Source organism: Antechinus flavipes, chromosome 2 (assembly GCF_016432865.1).
Source record: "Antechinus flavipes isolate AdamAnt ecotype Samford, QLD, Australia chromosome 2, AdamAnt_v2, whole genome shotgun sequence".
NCBI classification, from domain to species: Eukaryota; Metazoa; Chordata; class Mammalia; order Dasyuromorphia; family Dasyuridae; genus Antechinus; species Antechinus flavipes.
In genome coordinates, this window is record NC_067399.1 from 112,847,340 (window position 1) to 112,865,360 (window position 18,021).

The following is an 18,021-nucleotide window of genomic DNA, read 5'->3' on the forward strand; positions in this document are numbered from 1 at the left end:
CACCCCATTCAGGAAGGAGAACCTATAGTTTGGCTGGAATGGAAAGGCCGAAGTCCTGGGGAGTAAATAGATATTGACCAGCAGGGGGCACCTGGTTTTAGGAGGAGAAACAAGAATTGACCCTTTCTGACCATGGAAAGATGTTTGAAGAGATCGAATAGGGAAAGAAAAGTGTCCAGTGACAACACAAAAGAAAGATGAGAAGAGGAGCAATTCTTTCTTTACAGGAATCCCATAGCCTCTTGTTTAAGATCTAGTTAGAAATGACATCTTTCCAGCAAATTTAGATGTGATCTGTATCCCTAGCTATTTATTTTGCACATCCTGGGGTGGGGAAGGGTGATAGTTAAAATCCTCAGAGAAAAACATTGGAAGAGTGTTAAACTCTCATACAGATCATTGATTAAAGCTGGAGCCTTGGGGTTGAGGAACCAAATCCAACCTTCTCTCCTTCTAAACCACTTAATTGGACATTGGGCAGTTTGATCTCACAAGTGTTCACTTGGGAATGAGGCGAAAAAAGAAGAACAAACTGCATTTAGAATTGAACTGTAAGTATAATAGACCCTATAGATCAGGGACTCTTAATTTTAAATCTTTTGTGTTTACAGACCCCTTTGCTGCCATTCTGGTAATGCCTATCCTTCTCAGAATGTCTTTAAATATATGAAATAGAATAAATTGGATGTCAAGAAAATTAATTATATTGAAATAGAGCTATTCAAATATTTGGGGAAAAGAACAAGTTTATGGACCCCAGGTTGAGAATCTCTGACATAAAAAAAACTTGGCATTGAGGTTGAACTGGATCTAGCATCTTGATTAGCTTGTAGTAGCCTGTGACCATGAACAAAACATTTAACCTCTCTGAAATTTAATTTTCTTATCCAAAAATGAAGATAATAGGATCTACAATGCCTGCCTTCTAAGTGATATTATATAGCTGAATTATCCTACAAAAGGATATGAATTTGAGTTTCTTCCTCTAAAAATGAGGGCATTAGATGCAGTGCTCTCTAAGTCTGCTGGTTTTGGAGTCAGAGGACTTTTTTAGGTCTTGCCTCTGTCTTTTGCTGCCTCTGTGACCTCTCCAGTCATTCATCCTCAGTTTCCTCATCAGAAAAGTGAGAAAGTTGTTTTAGATGGTCTATTAAGCCCTTCACATCTCTAAAGCTGTGGTAATTCATATACTCACTGATTCATATTAGTGTTTACTTCTGTTAATCTGGATTAATAAAGTTTTACTACATGACTATCCAGTGATAGATAAATCAAGTCAATAAGCACTCGTTGTTCAGTTACGTCTGATCCTTCATGACCTTATTTGAGTTTTCTTGGCAGAGATACTGGAGTGATTTGCAATCTCCTTTGCCAGCTCATTTTACAGATGAGAAAACTGAAGCAAACCATTAAGGGAGTTTGCCTAATGTCATATCATCTGGGGCCAGATTTGAATTCAGACTTGAGTCTTCTCAACTCCAGCCTGGCACTCTACCCACAGCGCTACTTAGCTGCCCATTAAAGCACAGCCTATGATATGTCAGGCACTGTGCTAAGTGCTGAGATACAAAGAAAGGCCAAAAACAAACAAACAACAATAACAAAAAAAAAAGCCCTAACACAAAACCCCCAAACACTCCCCCTCCTCAACAACCTTAATAACAGGAATAACAACAAAAAATAGCCTCTGCTCTCAAAGAGCCCACAGTCTATTGGAGGAGACCACATGTAAAGAACAATGTACAAACAAGATGCATACAAGATAAACTGGAGATAATCACTCCAAGATTATTAGATTGTCCAGATTTAAATCCTCTTAACTTTTAAACTGAAGGGTGTGAAATTCTCCTTAAAGATACTATTAAAAAAGTATCCAGTCTTTCATTCATATCTAATTTTTTGTGACTCCATTTAGGGTTTCCTGGCAGAAATATGGGAGTAGTTTGCCATTTCCTGCCTCTCATTGTACAGATGAGGAGACCAAGGCAACAGTTTATAAAAAAGCATAATAGATAATCATGCTAATGATTAGCATCATTACGGGGATCCATGAGCAGCAGTAGCACAATGACACAGTAGCTAGTGTTCTGAGCCTGGAGTCAGGAAAAGCTGAACTTAAATCCAGCTTCAGACATATAGCTGTGTGAGCCTCAACCTCTCTGCCTGTTTCCTCAGGTGTAAAGCAGGAATCTTAAAAGCACCTACAATGAAGGTTGTTGTGAAGATAAAATGAGATAAAGCTCTTAACAGTGTCTGGCACATAATAGGTGTGATATAAATTTATTATTATTATCATCATGTACCTTGGGATCCTAAAAGCCATTAAATCACCTTAAGTAATAATATCCTAATAGCATTAAATATGTATAGTGCTTTCACTTTCCAAAGGATTTTACATTTGTCTTTTCATCTGAATCGCCTTTTCCTCTAAAGAGGCAAGCAAAGAAAATGTTCTGCAATAGTAAAATTATAGTCCTATGAGAAAAGTCATTTGGCTAGTACCTTCAATTTATTATTAGAGAGAACTGGGATCAAAAATAATTCTACTAATGCAACCTTCAGTATTTTTGTACAGCCTATAGGACTTGGGAGATAGAATATTTTCAATCCTGGTGCTGATGTGCACTGGTTGTGTGTCTGGACAAGGCAGTTAGTTAACTTCCTGAACCTTGATTGTTCATCTGTAAAAGAGAGACAGTGCCAGAATTGCCAGCTTTTGTTCTAGGACAAGGAGTTCCTGCTTATGATTATTTGGGGAAGCCAGTAATGAGAATATTCTTCCTCTTTTGCACATCAGCAGATGGAGGCAAGATAAAATTAAGTCACACTGATAGTGGGTAACAGGATTTGGACCTGAACTCATCTTCAGCACCTGGTACATAGTAGGTGCTTAATAAATATTTATTGCTTGACTGAGTTTCTGATTCCAAATCTGGCAATCTTTTTTTTTTTTTAACTATCCTAGCATACCTATACCACCTAATATTTTCACATACTCTTTCTTCATTTGTAAATATAGCTTTTCAGAGTTACATTTAATAATAGCTGACATTTCTACAACCCTTTTAAGGTGCTTTGCCTATATAATATCACTTAGAAGGCAGGCACTGTAGATCCTATTATCTTCATTTTTGGATAAGAAAATTAAATTTCAGAGAGGTTAAGTGTTTTGTTCATGGTCACAAGGCTACTAGATATCAGAGCAAGAGTTAGAACTGAGATCTTTTGTGACTTCATATCCAATGTGGTAGTCTATACCAAAAATTTGTTTAAAATTTACCTTTTGATTGGCATTGAAAAAGAGATGAAAATAATAATACTTGAATTACCCACCCAAAAAGTAACTGGGATTATTAAATGTTGTTAGGCAAAATCTTAAAATAAGACACCACTGCCCAAGGATAAAGGGCAGGGGCTCTACTCAGCCTGAGTAGACAGAAATAACAAGGATTTAAGCTAGCTTTGCACTACTTTTAGCGCTGGCAGATATATTAGTGTTTAAGAGAATTAGTATGTAAGAAAATGTGGAAGCATGAACATGTAAGGGCTCCTGAGACCTTGTATTACCTTGGGGATATTCCATGCGCCATGCTGGTGACAGCAGAGTGATTCTGGCAGTTGTACCTACAGGCATGGTAGTCAGAGTGTGTTTTGTTTGTGTTTTCCTATGGGATTTGCATAGTCTACTGTCATGCATTGGGTCCCTTATGTACTGTTTAGGAGTAAATTAGTAAGTAAACTCAAATTTATTAAGTGCTTACTATGTTAAATATTGGTGATCCAAAGGCAAAGAGACAGTCCCTGTCTTTGAAGAACTTACTATCCAATGGAAGGAAACAATAAGGAAACATCTATGCTGGAATTATATATGTGTGTATGTGTACATATGCATATGTGTGTGTGTGTGTGTGTGTGTGTGTGTGTGTGTGTGTGTATAAAGTAAACTAGAGATCATCAATACATTAAAAGAGCCTAGTATTAAGAGGGATTGGAAAAGGTTCTTTGTAGAAAATAGAATTTTGGTTAGAACTTGATGGAAGCCAGGACATCAAGTGTGTCTCAGAGACAATCTGAAAAGTGATAACATTTTGCAGATTTGCCCTCAGAGCCATGTCTCAGATTCTTCCCCATGGAGCTCAATCCCTTGTCATTGGGTAATATTGCCCAACAATAGACATCTTCCTGACAGCAAGTGACAAATGTAGGTTAAAGTATTTTGAAATCATCATATAACCTGCAAATCTTCATCAGGACTCTACATTTTAGGCTATTAAGTCCTTAAGAGACTTCCAGGGGTCATCTTTGAAGTCATGTAATTTAGCTAATCTCATAGGCCCAGCCCTAAAAGAAATCAAGCAACATGTAGTTTAACAAATTTAATGACAGTGAATGAGTTCTTTAGCTTTGCTAACAACTTTTAGAAATTATAAAAATTCTCTCAATAGTTGGTTGATCTTTTCTCCAACAAACACAATTTTATATTTGTCTTTTGCTTTGACAAGCATCTGACTTTTCCTGGAATCCCTTTGAAATGATAGTAAATAAATTCTGTATATAGTATACACTAGTACATAATATATAAATTCTGTATATAGTATATACTAATATATAGTATGTAAATTCTGCCTGATTTTAGTCTTAAACTACTCACAAGAGTTTGTGTAAAAACTCAAAAATATTATATTGCTATTAAGACATGATTTCATATTATTAGCCACTGAAAATCTGAGTGATACTTTAAAGATTTGTGATTTTTTGTTTCCAGTGACTTAGATGGCCACTCATCTGTTGATTTATGGTCTACCTGACTTGCTATTGGTTGAAAAAAATTCTAGCACCCAGCAGCCAAGCTTCTGGTGATGAACCTATTAAATAAGTTTGGAGAGACATTAAACAAGAAGATTCAGGGAAGACATGAATGATATTTTCAAACATTTGAAAGGCTGTCATATGCAAGAGGGATTAGCCTTGTTCTGTTTGGCCCCAGAGGGCAGAACCTGGTCCAATGGGTGGAAGATGCAAAGAGGCCCATTTAGACTGGATGTCAGGAAAAACTTTCTAACAATCAGCTATCCTAAAGTGGAATGTGTTGCCTGAGGAGGAAGTGAGTTCCCTCTCACCAGAGGTCTTCAAGCAAAGGCTTGAGAAACAACTGGTCTGGCATGTTGTAGGCAAGGGGGGGGTTGTGGAGGTCTCTCTCCAGTTCTGAAAGGCGCTCTGCCCCTCCCCTCGGGGTGGCTGAGAGGCTAAGTGAGATTTTACATGTAAAGATCCCTAAACTGCGCCATAAATGGAAGCTCTTCCTACTTGATATTCAATAGTAGATCCGTGGCTGAGCCCGAGTTCTGATCTTTTTCAGTTTGGGGGGAGCTGCTGCAGCTTGACTTCTGATGGGGGGGGAGAGCTGCTTTGCTGGGCACCATCTGGGAAGACACTGAGCTCACTTAGGAAAATGGTGTTAAAAATGATTCGTGTCAAAATCCTCTCCCACGGCTGCTGTATCTTAGTGGTCTTTGGGTGCAGTTTTAGGCTGTGGGGAGCACTTGTGGAACAGCAGAAAGAACCCGGAGCTTGGGCCTGCCGATGGGCGTGTGAATGCTGCTCGGCCCGGCTTCGAGGCAAAACCCTTCTCAGCTGCCTGGGCCCGAAAACCATGTGGAGGATCCTTGTGCAGGTTGTGGCTCACCAGGTTGGAGGGAGAAAAGTACAGGGATGTGAAAGCAACTGAGACTGTCAGACAAAGATATGACAGCTAGGGGGGGCTGTGGGTCAGGTTCAAATCCCTCTCTGACACTTCACTAGCTGGCTGACCCTGGGCAACTAATCCCTCAGTCTCAGTTTCCTCATTTGTCAAATGAGGGTGATAATTGCATCTACCTCCTAGGGCTGTGGTGAGAATCAGATGAGATAACACAAAATGCTTTGCAAATCTTCTAGCACTATGTCAATATAGACCATCTCATACCACTCAAATCTCATACCACTGCTGTGTTGGTAACCCCATGTTAAGTTTTTTTCTCTCTCTCCCCTTCCTTCCTTCCTTCCTTCCTTCCTTCCTTCCTTCCTTCCTTCCTTCCTTCCTTCCTTCCTTCCTTCCTTCCTTCCTTCTGTCTCTCCCTCTCTTTTTTTTCTTTCTTTCATCTTAGACTTTGAATTTTGTTTTTGGTGTTTTGTGGCTGATCTTCAAGATAAAAAAAAGTATTATCTAAGTATTTACCTAATTTACTTATTTACTACAACTTTGGGGCAGCCAATTTAATTTTAATTCCTTTTACAGGCTGTACATTTTTTTCTGGTTGTTTTTTATTTTGGAGTGGGGGTGAGGTGAGGTAGGGTAGATCCGACAGATTTCATTGGTACAGTAAACTCATTGTGAAGAAACTCCGGCTAAGAAAGCATGTCAGCACCTGCTTCACAACTTACAGTCTTAGGGACTTAGTCTTGGGGACTAAGAAGTAAGGTGACTGTCCAGGGTTAATAGGCCAAAGTTAGCAGAGTTGAGACTTGAATGCAGATCTTGATACCAAGGCTATCTTTCTCTATCCTATACCACATAGACTCTCATTATTTATGTAATATTTTACCAATAAATTTTTTGTTGATTTTAGAACATATGAGAATTATAAAAAATACATATGTATATATAGAGATATATAAATATAGAAATCCATACACATACATTTTTCTCAAACACTTTCATGGGATTATCAAATTAGCAGCTTTTTCTTCTCATGCCTTGGCCCAGTTTGACAATTATACATTTTTGATCACACTTTTCTTTCATATATTTTAAGCTATCACATTCTATAGACATTATCTTAAATTCCGTGTCTTACTATTGATTGTAGTGGGAAAATTGTTTAATTCTTAGCCATCTAACATAGCAATTACTGAGTCACATTGTGCATTAACATTAAGATAATTCATATTAACTTAATTCAAAATGTACAGTGTAAAATGAATAATTTATTCTAATGATATTAAGACTTAGAATTGAAAAGAAGCAGAGCAAAATATGTTTTAACATTCAACTTCAATTTTCTTTTGCCAACATTTTACCTGAATGCTTTCCCCCTCATCCTTCCTGTTCCCATCTTATCTCTACTCTAACCACTGCGTCTTCTTAATCCTAGTCGTAGCAAAATTATCATTACCACAGACATGATGATATGTATAATCTTGGAAAATTTATGCTTAGCTATTAGTCATATTAAGATAATCAAAACTCATACATATAGTTCAGACCCTAATTGTGTTTCTCCTGCATTCTTGCAATAGCTTTTTAGTTGATCTTCTTGCTTCAAGTCTCTTCCTACTCCCAGCTGCTGATTTTTCTATAGTGTTTTCTATAGGTCTCACAGTGTCACCTCTCTATTCAAAGAGCTTTATTCATTCCCGATTATCTCCTTAATCAAGTATAAATTAATTTGTTTGGAATATAAAAGTCTTCTAAACTTACCTATTTTCGACCTTTTCAGTTTACTTAACCTTTATTCTGTTCTATATCCTCTCTGGTCCAGCTACATGGATCTGGCATCTCTTCTAACATGTCACTTTTATACCTTTGCATGGGCATCTTCATTTAAAGAAAGTATTGAAAACCCTAATTTCTCACTTTTGTCTTTTAGTTCCCTTGATTTCCTACAAAATTGAGCTCCAGTTCCATCTTCTGAAGGAAGCTTTTCTTCAGAAGGCTTTAATATCATTCTCTTTGAGATTACCTTTCTTTCATTTAGACTAATATGCTTTACATGTTGTTGTTCAGTTGTTTCATCATATCTGACTCTTTGTGATCCCATTTGGAGAAGGCAAAGATACTGGAGTGGGCCACCATTTCCTTCTTCAGATCATTTTATATATACTAAGCTTTTAATATTCTTCTCCATTAGATTAGGAGCTTCTTAATGATAGTGATTACTTTTGTCTCTCCTCTTTTTATCCTCAGTAGTTATCATAATATGTGGAATACTTAATATATGCTTGTTGCCTGACTGAGTAGTCATTTTAAAATCAGGAGTTCTTACCTGGGGTTCCCAAATCCCCAAAGTATCTATGAACTTGGGTGGGAAAAAATAATATCTTATTTTCACTGATCTCTAATTGAAATTTAGCATTTCTTTCAATTGCTTAATACCATTATTTTGAGGAAAAGTTCTATAGATTTCACTAGGCTTCTAAAGGGGCCCATGACACAAAAATAGGTAAGAACTTTGCATTTAATCATACCAATCTTGTCCCATTTCTTACCTGTTTGAAGAGGGAGTCAATGCTGTTTGTTGTGAGATATGTCTGTAACTTGAACCAGAGGGAGGAAGATTGTCTAGAAATGTTTCTTCACCTTGAGGTGCCAAAGACAGGCCAATAAAAGCTTCATTTAGTATATCCCCTCTGTCCAGTGGCCCCAGGAGTTCTGTTAAAAGGATTTAAAATGGAAAAATATAATCTGTCAGGGCATTTTTTACATTTCAACTGTAGTCCATTTACTGTGAATGCCTGGTCTCTTTTGTTTTGACTTTTATTACTCTCAAGCTTAGTTTTTTACAGTTTAATAACTGAATACTTAAATTATTTAAAATTTTTTATCAAAACTAATTTTTTTCAAATACATGAAAAGATAGTCTCCAACATTTAAATTTGTAAGACTTCATATTCCAGATTTTTCTCCCTCCCTTCCTTACCTCTCTCCAAGATAGCAAACAATCTAACATAGATTAAATATGTTCAACTGTTATAGAATTGCACATATTTATAATAATAAATATAATATTTAAATATATTTCCATATATGTCATATTGTGAAAGAAAAATCAGAACAAATGGAAGAAAATCCTAAGAAAGAAAAAGCAAACAAACAAGAAAAAAAGGTGAAAATATCATTTGATACCCATTCAGTCTCCATAATTACCTCTTTGAATGTGGATGGCATTTTCCATCCCAAGTCTACTGGAATTGTCTTGAATCACTAACATTGCTGAGAAGAACCAAGTCCATCACGGTTGATTATCACATCTTATTGTTGCTGTGTACAGTGTTCTCCTGGTTCTGCCCACTTCTCTCAGCATCAGTTCAAGTAAGTCTTTCCAGGCTTTTCTGAAATCAGCCTGCTCATTATTTCTTATAGAACTAATATTCCATTGCCTTCATATACCAAAACTTATTTATTAAACCATTCCTCAGCTAATGGGCATCCACTTAATATCCAATTCCATTCCACATAAAAAGAGATGTTACAAATACTTTTGCACATGTGGGTCCCTTTCCTTCTTTTAAGAGCTTTCAAAGTATGTGTGCAGTTTTATATATTGGACAGAGTTCCAAATTGCTATCTAGACTAGTTAGATGAAAAAAATAAATTCTTAATGTTTAAAATTGTGAACAAATTTCAAGGATTTGTTTCTTTGTTGAAGAAGTGTTTTCCAGTGGACCATTTATCCAAGAATTTCCTTCTATGCCAATATTGCAATCAACTAGATTAACCAATGACTAGAAAATCTCCCATATAATTACATACCTTAAAAGAGTATTTGGATAAAATATTTGCTGTTTTAATGTCAGTTAATTAGTATTTCAAAAGTTCCAAAAACATTAAATTTTAGAAATTTGAGACTCCACATGTTATATTTTTAGTAGTATACCTAAAATTATATAGCTAACTTGGAAAGAAAATTGTTGAAAATTAGAATACATTTGTATTATTTGGAATGAGGATATGACAACTAAAGGATTAAGCTATTAAAAAATTTAATCAGGATTGCAGTGTATGGATTATTCAAAATTTGTTTCTGTTTTTTCCCCCAATGCAGATAAGTACTAACTATTTGAATTTTCTTTTTCTTCCTTTTCTCTAGTCAACTCTACTCTTTTCTTCTTTTCTTGTAAGATAGCATATTGAATTCCTGATACTTTTATAATATGTGAATATTAGAAAGGTCATGATTCTGCAATAAATTCTAAGAAATATTCAATATGTAGGTTGAGTATAAAATGTTTTCAAGTTCTCTCTTAAGAACTTTAGGGCTTAAAAAACCCCAATTCAATAGGCAGTTATTTTTGTTTTTGTAAGGATTCTGTTTACAAAAATGTATAGAAGCATAAATGAAAAAAAGCACGATTGCCATTAAGAGGAGTTTTGTTGTCTGAGTATAGAAATTTGGAACTGTGCAGACAAAATATTGTTAAAGTCTGAAAATATGAACATAGTAATTCTAGAATATTTTGGGAAGAAACTGATCCATTTGTTTATTTCCATAATCTATGTTTGTAAATGTATCAAGAGAGAATTCCCAGAGCTCTATAATGTTGAAATTTTCCTATCCTTCTGAAGTTGGAGGTGAATCATTCAATTTTTTTCTATACTTGTTGGAATCCTTACTAACTGCTAACTAATTAGAGTTGATCTAATCTTACAAGAAGATGTTTTGGGCAGAACCTGAAACAAGGTACTAAGTAGAACTACCCATAATCCCTCTCTCTGGAAGGAGCATAAATAGGCCAATGGGCCAGTCGGAGAGTTCTGGAGAGGAAGACGCTACAAGTGGAGATTTCACCGGAATGACATGAAGAGTTGAAGCTGGCTGGAGGCTGAAGAAAGCAGAGGCAGAGGCTGAAGGACCAGACCTTTGGATTTAAAGACATTTGGAGAGAGCTCTTGGAACCAAGCAGAGAGATAGGCCTCTAAGCTAACCGGGCTATATTGGGATAATAAAAGATCTGAACTTTTATCACCTGGCTGCGTTTTGAGAAGAAAAAGCTCACTGGGACAACTGAGATACCCCCTGGAGAGGTGAAATCTGTTCCTCTCCAGCCTATGGATCCCTTACCTCCAGGCACAGTAGGCTTGACCATTTCACCTTCTTGTATGTACAAAACAGTGTCCATCCACACACTGATGTGGGAAACTGGGGAATGTGTAGATAATATCCCAGTCACTAATACAGGTAGTCAATGTGTGACTTATCACCCAGGAGACGTAGTAGCATCAGGGTTACTCATACAGAATCCTAATAAGCAGCCTCGTGATAGTCACCCAGGTTCTGACTCCAGACCACAAAAACCAGAAATATACTGGACAGCAGCAGTAACGGCTGACCGACCTATGCTCACTATCTATATAAATGGCCTACCATTGGAAGGATTGGTAGACACAGGTGCGGATCGTACAGTTATTAGAGGTGCCAGTTGGCCCAGTCACTGGCCAAAGATTAAAGCAGATACCTATATGTCTGGAGTAGGAGGATCAATAGCAGCTGAAGTTAGTGCTGCCCCTATGAGATGGACTTTTGAAGGCAAAACAGGAGTTTTTACTCCTTTTATAGTTGAAAAAATCCCCATCAATCTGTGGGGAAGAGACGTTTTACAACAATTGGGGTTAAAAATGAGTACTTCGGTTTTTTAAGCAGGGCTGCTGTTGAAGGCCTGCCAACACTTTCACCTATTCCTATCCAATGGAAAACTGATACACCAGTGTGGATAGAACAGTGGCCCTTAAGTAGCGATAAAATTCAGGCCTTATTAGATATAGTACAGGAGCAGCTTGAACAAGGGCATTTACAACCTTCTCTAAGTCCTTGGAATTCCCCAGTGTTCGTTGTAAAAAAGAAATCAGGAAAATGGAGGATGCTCACTGATTTAAGAAAAGTGAACGAACAGATGGAAACTATGGGAACTCTTCAGCCTGGACTTCCATCTCCTACTCAGCTTCCTAGAGAATGGCCTCTTTGGGTTATAGACATCAAGGATTGTTTCTATTCCATTCCTCTGGATAAGGAGGATATGAAGAGATTTGCCTTTTCGGTGCCCAGTGTCAATTTAGCTGAGCCTTATAAAAGATATGAATGGACGGTTTTGCCACAGGGTATGAAGAACAGCCCCACTATGTGTCAAATGTATGTTGCTGCTGCTCTTGCTCCAATAAGAAAAGCATTTCCAAAAGTTATGCTATTACATTATATGGATGATATATTGGGTTGTGCACCTGAGGAACAAATTCTAGAAGCATGTCTACAAAAAACCATAGAAACACTAAGATACTACAAACTTCATATTGCTACAGAAAAAATTCAAAGGCATGCTCCTTTTCAATATTTAGGATATGAAATATATCCTAAGGCACTTACACTACAAAAACTGTCTTTAAGAACAGAGAGGTTGAACACTTTAAATGATTTCCAAAAATTAATAGGAGATATCCAATGGATGCGTCCAGTATTAGGTTTAACTACCAATCAATTGCAACCCCTATATGACATTTTAAGGGGAGACACTGCTTTAAATTCACCACGCCGGCTTACAAAAGAAGCTCAAGAGACCTTGAGAGAAGTTGAACTGGCTTTATCCAATGTAGTTGAGAGAGTAACTCAAAAACCCTTGGAAATATCAGTTTTTGCTATGAAAGAAGCACCCACAGCAGTCCTTCATCAAGGAGACAGTGTGATAGAGTGGGTGAACCTCCCAGCACAACCAGAACAAAGCCTTACGCCTTACCCAGTACTTGTGGCTAGAATTCTATTAAAGGCCATTAAGCGAGCAGTACAATTATCTGGGACAAGACCTGACAAGATATATACCTTCTATACAAATGCACAAATTAATGTATGCTGTGAAACCATCCCAGAGTGGCAGATTTTATTGGCCATGGCTCCAAATTTTGCACATGGATCTCCATTAAAGATAACCAGACTACTGCATAATTGGCAATGGATTTTTGAAGAGAAGGTTTCTAAGGTTCCTTTTGAAGGACCAACCATCTTTACATATACTATTAAAAATAATAGAGTGAGTAGTTTATGGTTTGCACAATGCTTCTTTTAAAACAAACTGGTAGAGAATATAAAGTATTATTAGGCCTTCCTCAATAATGTTGAAGTATGGAATTGCCAAGGACAGAGAGCAAACTTTCCTCCTTTCAAGCTAAGAAGGAAGTAGGGATGATTTGCAGAAATCATGTCATTGCACTTGTTTTGACAAAAAGGATAGGGCAGTCTATATCTGCAAAATGGAGATAGCAACAGAACATTGTATAAAGTAACAAGATTATGAGATGATCAGTTGTGATGGACTTGGCTTTTCTCAGCAATGCATGATTCAAGACAATTCTAAGAGACTTGGGATGGAAAATGCCACCCACATCCAGAGAGACAACTATGGACATTGAATGTGGATCAAAGTACATTTTTGGTGGTTTTTTTCCTATCTTATAGTTTTTTCTCTTTTGGTCTGATTTTTCCTGTGCAACATGAGAGATATGGAAATATATTTAAAATGATTGCATATGTATTTAATCAATATTAGATTGCTTGCTATCTTGGGGAAGTGGGAGGTAAGGGTGGGAAGGAGAAAAATTTGGAAGCAAAGACTTACAAAAATGAATGCTGAAACTACCTTTGCATGTATATGGAAAAATAGAATATTATTGAGGGGGAAAATGAGGGAGTTAGACCAGATGACCTAAAAAGTTCTTTTGGTTTTTACTTCATTATATGTTTATTTCATTTTTTTATTATAGCTTTTTATTTACAAAACATATGCATATAGTTTCAATTTCTTCATCTGAAAATTGTCTTCATATTCTTTGACCATTTATCAGTTGGAGAATATATATGAACAAAATTACAAAACACTTTCCACACAAATATAGTCAGATCTAAACAACTGGAAAAATATTAAGTGCTCTTGAATAGGTCAAGCATATATATATATATATATGTATTTTACTTATGTATATATGTATATATATGTATATATTTTACTTATTCTTATTTATTTATTTTAATTATTTCCTTTTTAAAAATTTTTAAATTTTTTTATTTTTTTATTATAGCTTTTTATTTACCAATTATATGCATGGGTAATTTTACAGCATTGACAATTGCCAAACTATTTGTTCCAATTTTTCCCCTGCTTCCCCCCATCTCCCTCCCCCAGATGGCAGGTTAACCAAGACATGTTAAATATGTTAAAGTATAAATTAAATACAATATAAGTATACATGTCCAAACAGTTATTTTGCTGTACAAAAAGAATCAGACTTTGAAATAGTGCATTATTAGCCTGTGAAGGAAATCCAAAATGCAGGCGGACAAAAATAGAGGGATTGGGAATTCTATGTAGTGGTTCAAAGTCATCTCCCAGAGTTCTTTCGCTGGGTGTATGTAGCTGGTTCAATTCATTATTGCTCTATTGGAGCTGATTTAGTTCATCTCATTGCTGGAGATGGCCATGTCCATGAGAATTGATCATCATATAGTATTGTTGTTGAAGTATATAATGATCTCCTGGTTCTGCTCATTTCACTTAGCATCAGTTCATGTAAGTCTCTCCAGGCCTTTCTGAAATCCTCCTTCTGGTCATTGCTTACAGAACAATAATATTCCATAACATTCATATACCACAATTTATTCAGCCATTTTCCAATTGATGGGCATCCACTCAGTTTCCAGTTTCTGGCCACTACAAAGAGGGCTGCCACAAACATTTTGGCACAAACAGGTCCCTTTCCTTTCTTTAGTATCTCTTTGGGATATAAGCCCAGTAGTAACACTGCTGGATCAAAGGGTATGCACAGTTTGATAACTTTGGGGACATAATTCCATATAACCACTTCCATCAGAATATATCCTCATACAGTATTGTTGTTGAAGTGTCTAATGATCTCCTGTTTCTGCTCATTTTACTCAGCATCAGTTCATGTAAGTCTTTCCAACCCTCTCTGTATTCATCCTGCTGGTCATTTCTTACAGAACAATAATATTCCATAACATTCATATACCACAATTTACCCAATCATTCTCCAATTGATGAGCATCCATTCAGTTTCTAGCCACTACAAAAAGGGTAGCCACAAACATTTAAGCACATACAGGTCCCTTTCCCTTGTTTAGTATCTCTTTGGGATATAAGCCCACTAGTAACACTGCTAGATCAAAGGGTATGCACAGTTTGATAACTTTTGGGGCATAATTCCAGATTGCTCTCCAAAATGGTTGGATTCATTCACAACACCACCAACAATGCATCAGTGTCCCAGTTTTCCCGCATCCCCTCCAACATTCATCATTATTTTTTCCTGTCATCTTAGCCAATCTGACAGGTGTATAGTAATATCTCAGAGTTGTCTTAATTTGCATTTCTCTGATCAATAATGATTTGGAACATCCTTTCATATGAGTAGAAATAGTTTCAATTTCATCATCTGAAAATTGTCTGTTCATATCCTTTGACCATTTATTGGAGAATGGCTTGATTTCTTATAAATTAGAGTCAATTCCCTTTATATTTTGGAAATGAGGCCTTTATCAGAATCTTTAATTGTAAAAATGTTTTCCCAGTTTGTTGCTTCCCTTCTAATTTTGTTTGAATTGGTTTTGTTTGTACAAAGACTTTTTAATTTGATATAATCAAAATTTTCTATTTTGTGATCTATAATTATTTCTAGTTCTTTAGTCACAAATTCCTTCCTCCTCCACAAGTCTGAGAGGTAAACTATCCTATGTTCCTCTAATTTATTTATAATCTCATTCTTTATGCCTAAACCATGGACCCATTTTGAGCTTATCTTGGTATTCAGTGTTAAGTGTGGGTCCATGCCTAATCTCTGCCATATTAATTTCCAGTTTTCCCAGCAGATTTTGTCAAATAGTGAATTTTTATCCCAAAAGTTGGGATTGCTATAGTTATTGACTATTTTGTCTTGTGAACCTAACCTATTCCACTGATTAACTAATCTATTTCTTAGTCAATACCAAATGGTTATGGTGACCACTGCTTTATAATATAGTTTTAGATCAGATATAGTTAGGCCACCTTCATTTGATTTTTTTTTTTCATTAATTCCCTTGAAATTCTTGACCTTTTATTCTTCCATAAGAATTTTGTTGTTATTTTTTCTAAATCATTAAAATAGTTTCTTGGGAGTCTGATTGGTATAGCACTAAATAAATAGATTAGTATCTATTAGGAGTATTGTCATCTTTATTATATTTGCTTGGCCTATCCAAGAACACTTAATCTTTTTCCAATTATTTAAATCTGACTTTATTTGTATGGAAAGTATTTTGTAATTTTGCTCATATAATTCAAGACTTTCCTTTGGTAGACAGATTCCCAAATATTTTATGCTATCGACAGTTATTTTGAATGGAATTTCTCTTTTATCTCTTGCTGTTGGATTTTGTTGGTGATGTATAAAAATGCTGAGGATTTATGTGGATTTATTTTGTATCCTGCAACTTTGATAAAGTTGTGAATTATTTCTAATAGTTTTTTAGTAGAATTACTGGGGTTCTCTAAGTATACCATCACATCATCTGCAAAAGTGATAATTTGGTTTCCTCATTACTTGCTCTAATTCCTTTAATCTCTTTTTCATGTCTTATTTCCAAAGCTAGAATTTCTAATACAATAATGAATAGTAATGGTGATAGTGGGCAACCTTGTTTCACTCCTGATCTTATTGGGAATGGGTCCAGTTTATTTCAATTACATATGATGGTTACTGATGGTTTTAAATAGATACTACTGACTATTTTAGGGAAAAATCCATTTATTTTTACATTCTCTAATGTTTTTTAAATAAGAATGGGTGTTAGATTTTATCAAATGTTTTTTCTGCCTCTATTGAGGTGATTATATGGTTTTTGTTAATTTGGTTATTGATATAATCAATTATGCTAATAGTTTTTCTAATCTTGAACCAGCCCTGCATTCCTAGTATAAATCCTGCTTGGTCATGGTGTATTAGCCTGGGGATGATTTTTTTGTAATCTCTTTACCAATATTTTATTTAAGATTTTTGCATCAATATTCATTAGGGAGGTTGATCTATAATTTTCTTTCTCTGTTTTCATCCTACCTGGTTTAGGTATTAGTACCATGTCTGTGTCATAAAAGGAATTTTGTAGGACTTGTTCATTCCCTATTTTTTCAAATAGTTTATATAGCATTGGAGTTAATTGTTCTTTAAATGTTTGGTAGAATTCACATATAAATCCATCTGGTCCTGGGGACTTTTTCTTAGGGAGTTGGTTAATAGCTTGCCCTATTTCTTTTTCTAAGATGGGACTGTTTAGGATATGTACTTTTTCCTCTGTTAATCTGGGCAAGCTATATTTTTGAAGGTATTCTTCCATTTCATTTTTAAGTTGTCAAATTTACTGGCATAAAGTTGGGCAAAGTAACTCCTAATTATTGTTCTAATTTCCTCTTCATTAGTGGAAAGTTCTCCCTTTTAATTTTTAAGACTAACAATTTGATTTTCCTCTTCCCTTTTTCTAATCAAATTTACCAAGGGTTTATCTATTTTGTTGTTTTTTTTTTTTTTAAATAAAACCAACTCTTAGTTTTATTTATTAATTCAATAGTTTTTTTTTTACTTTCAATTTTTATTCTCTACTTTTATTTTTAGAATTTCAATTTGATTGGAGATTTTTAATTTGCTCTTTTTCTAGCTTAGTTGCAAGCCCAATTCATTGATCTTTTTCTCTATTTTATGCAAGTAAGACTCTAGAAATATGCAATTTCCCCTTATTACCACTTTGGCTGCATCCCATAAATTTTGGTATGTTGTCTCCTTATTGTCATTCTCTTGTATGAAATTACTAATTGTGTCTATGATTTGCTGTTTCATCCATTCATTCTTTAGGATGATATTATTTATTTCCAATTAATTTTTGCTCTATTTCCCCCCTGGCTTTTTATTGAATATAGTTTTTATTGCATTGTGATCTGAAAAGAATGCATTTACCAGTTCTGCCTTACTGCAATTGATTTTGAGGTCTTTATGTCCTAATATATGGTCAATTTTTGTAGAGGTTCCATGGACTGCTGAAAAGAAAGTGTACTCCTTTCTGTCTCCATTCAGTTTTATCTACAGATTTATTATTCCTAACTTTTCTAGCATTCTATTTACCTCTTTAACTTCTTTCTTAATTATTTTGTGCTTTGATTTATCTAATTCTGATTAGTGCAAGGTTGAGATCTCTCACTATTATAGTTTTTCTCTTTATTTCTTCTTGCAGCTCTCTT

At 35.4% G+C, this 18,021-nt stretch overlaps 1 protein-coding gene across 1 annotated transcript in view; it reads right to left on the minus strand.

The window, feature by feature from the left end:
- Nucleotides 1–18,021, minus strand: part of WDPCP (WD repeat containing planar cell polarity effector) — a 266,206-nt gene that overhangs the window by 18,220 nt on the left and 229,965 nt on the right. Inside the window, exon 14 of the mRNA XM_051975375.1 lies at nucleotides 8,248–8,410. Coding sequence (XP_051831335.1) covers nucleotides 8,248–8,410 — 163 coding nt within the window. The remainder of the gene's footprint in view (nucleotides 1–8,247; nucleotides 8,411–18,021) is intronic.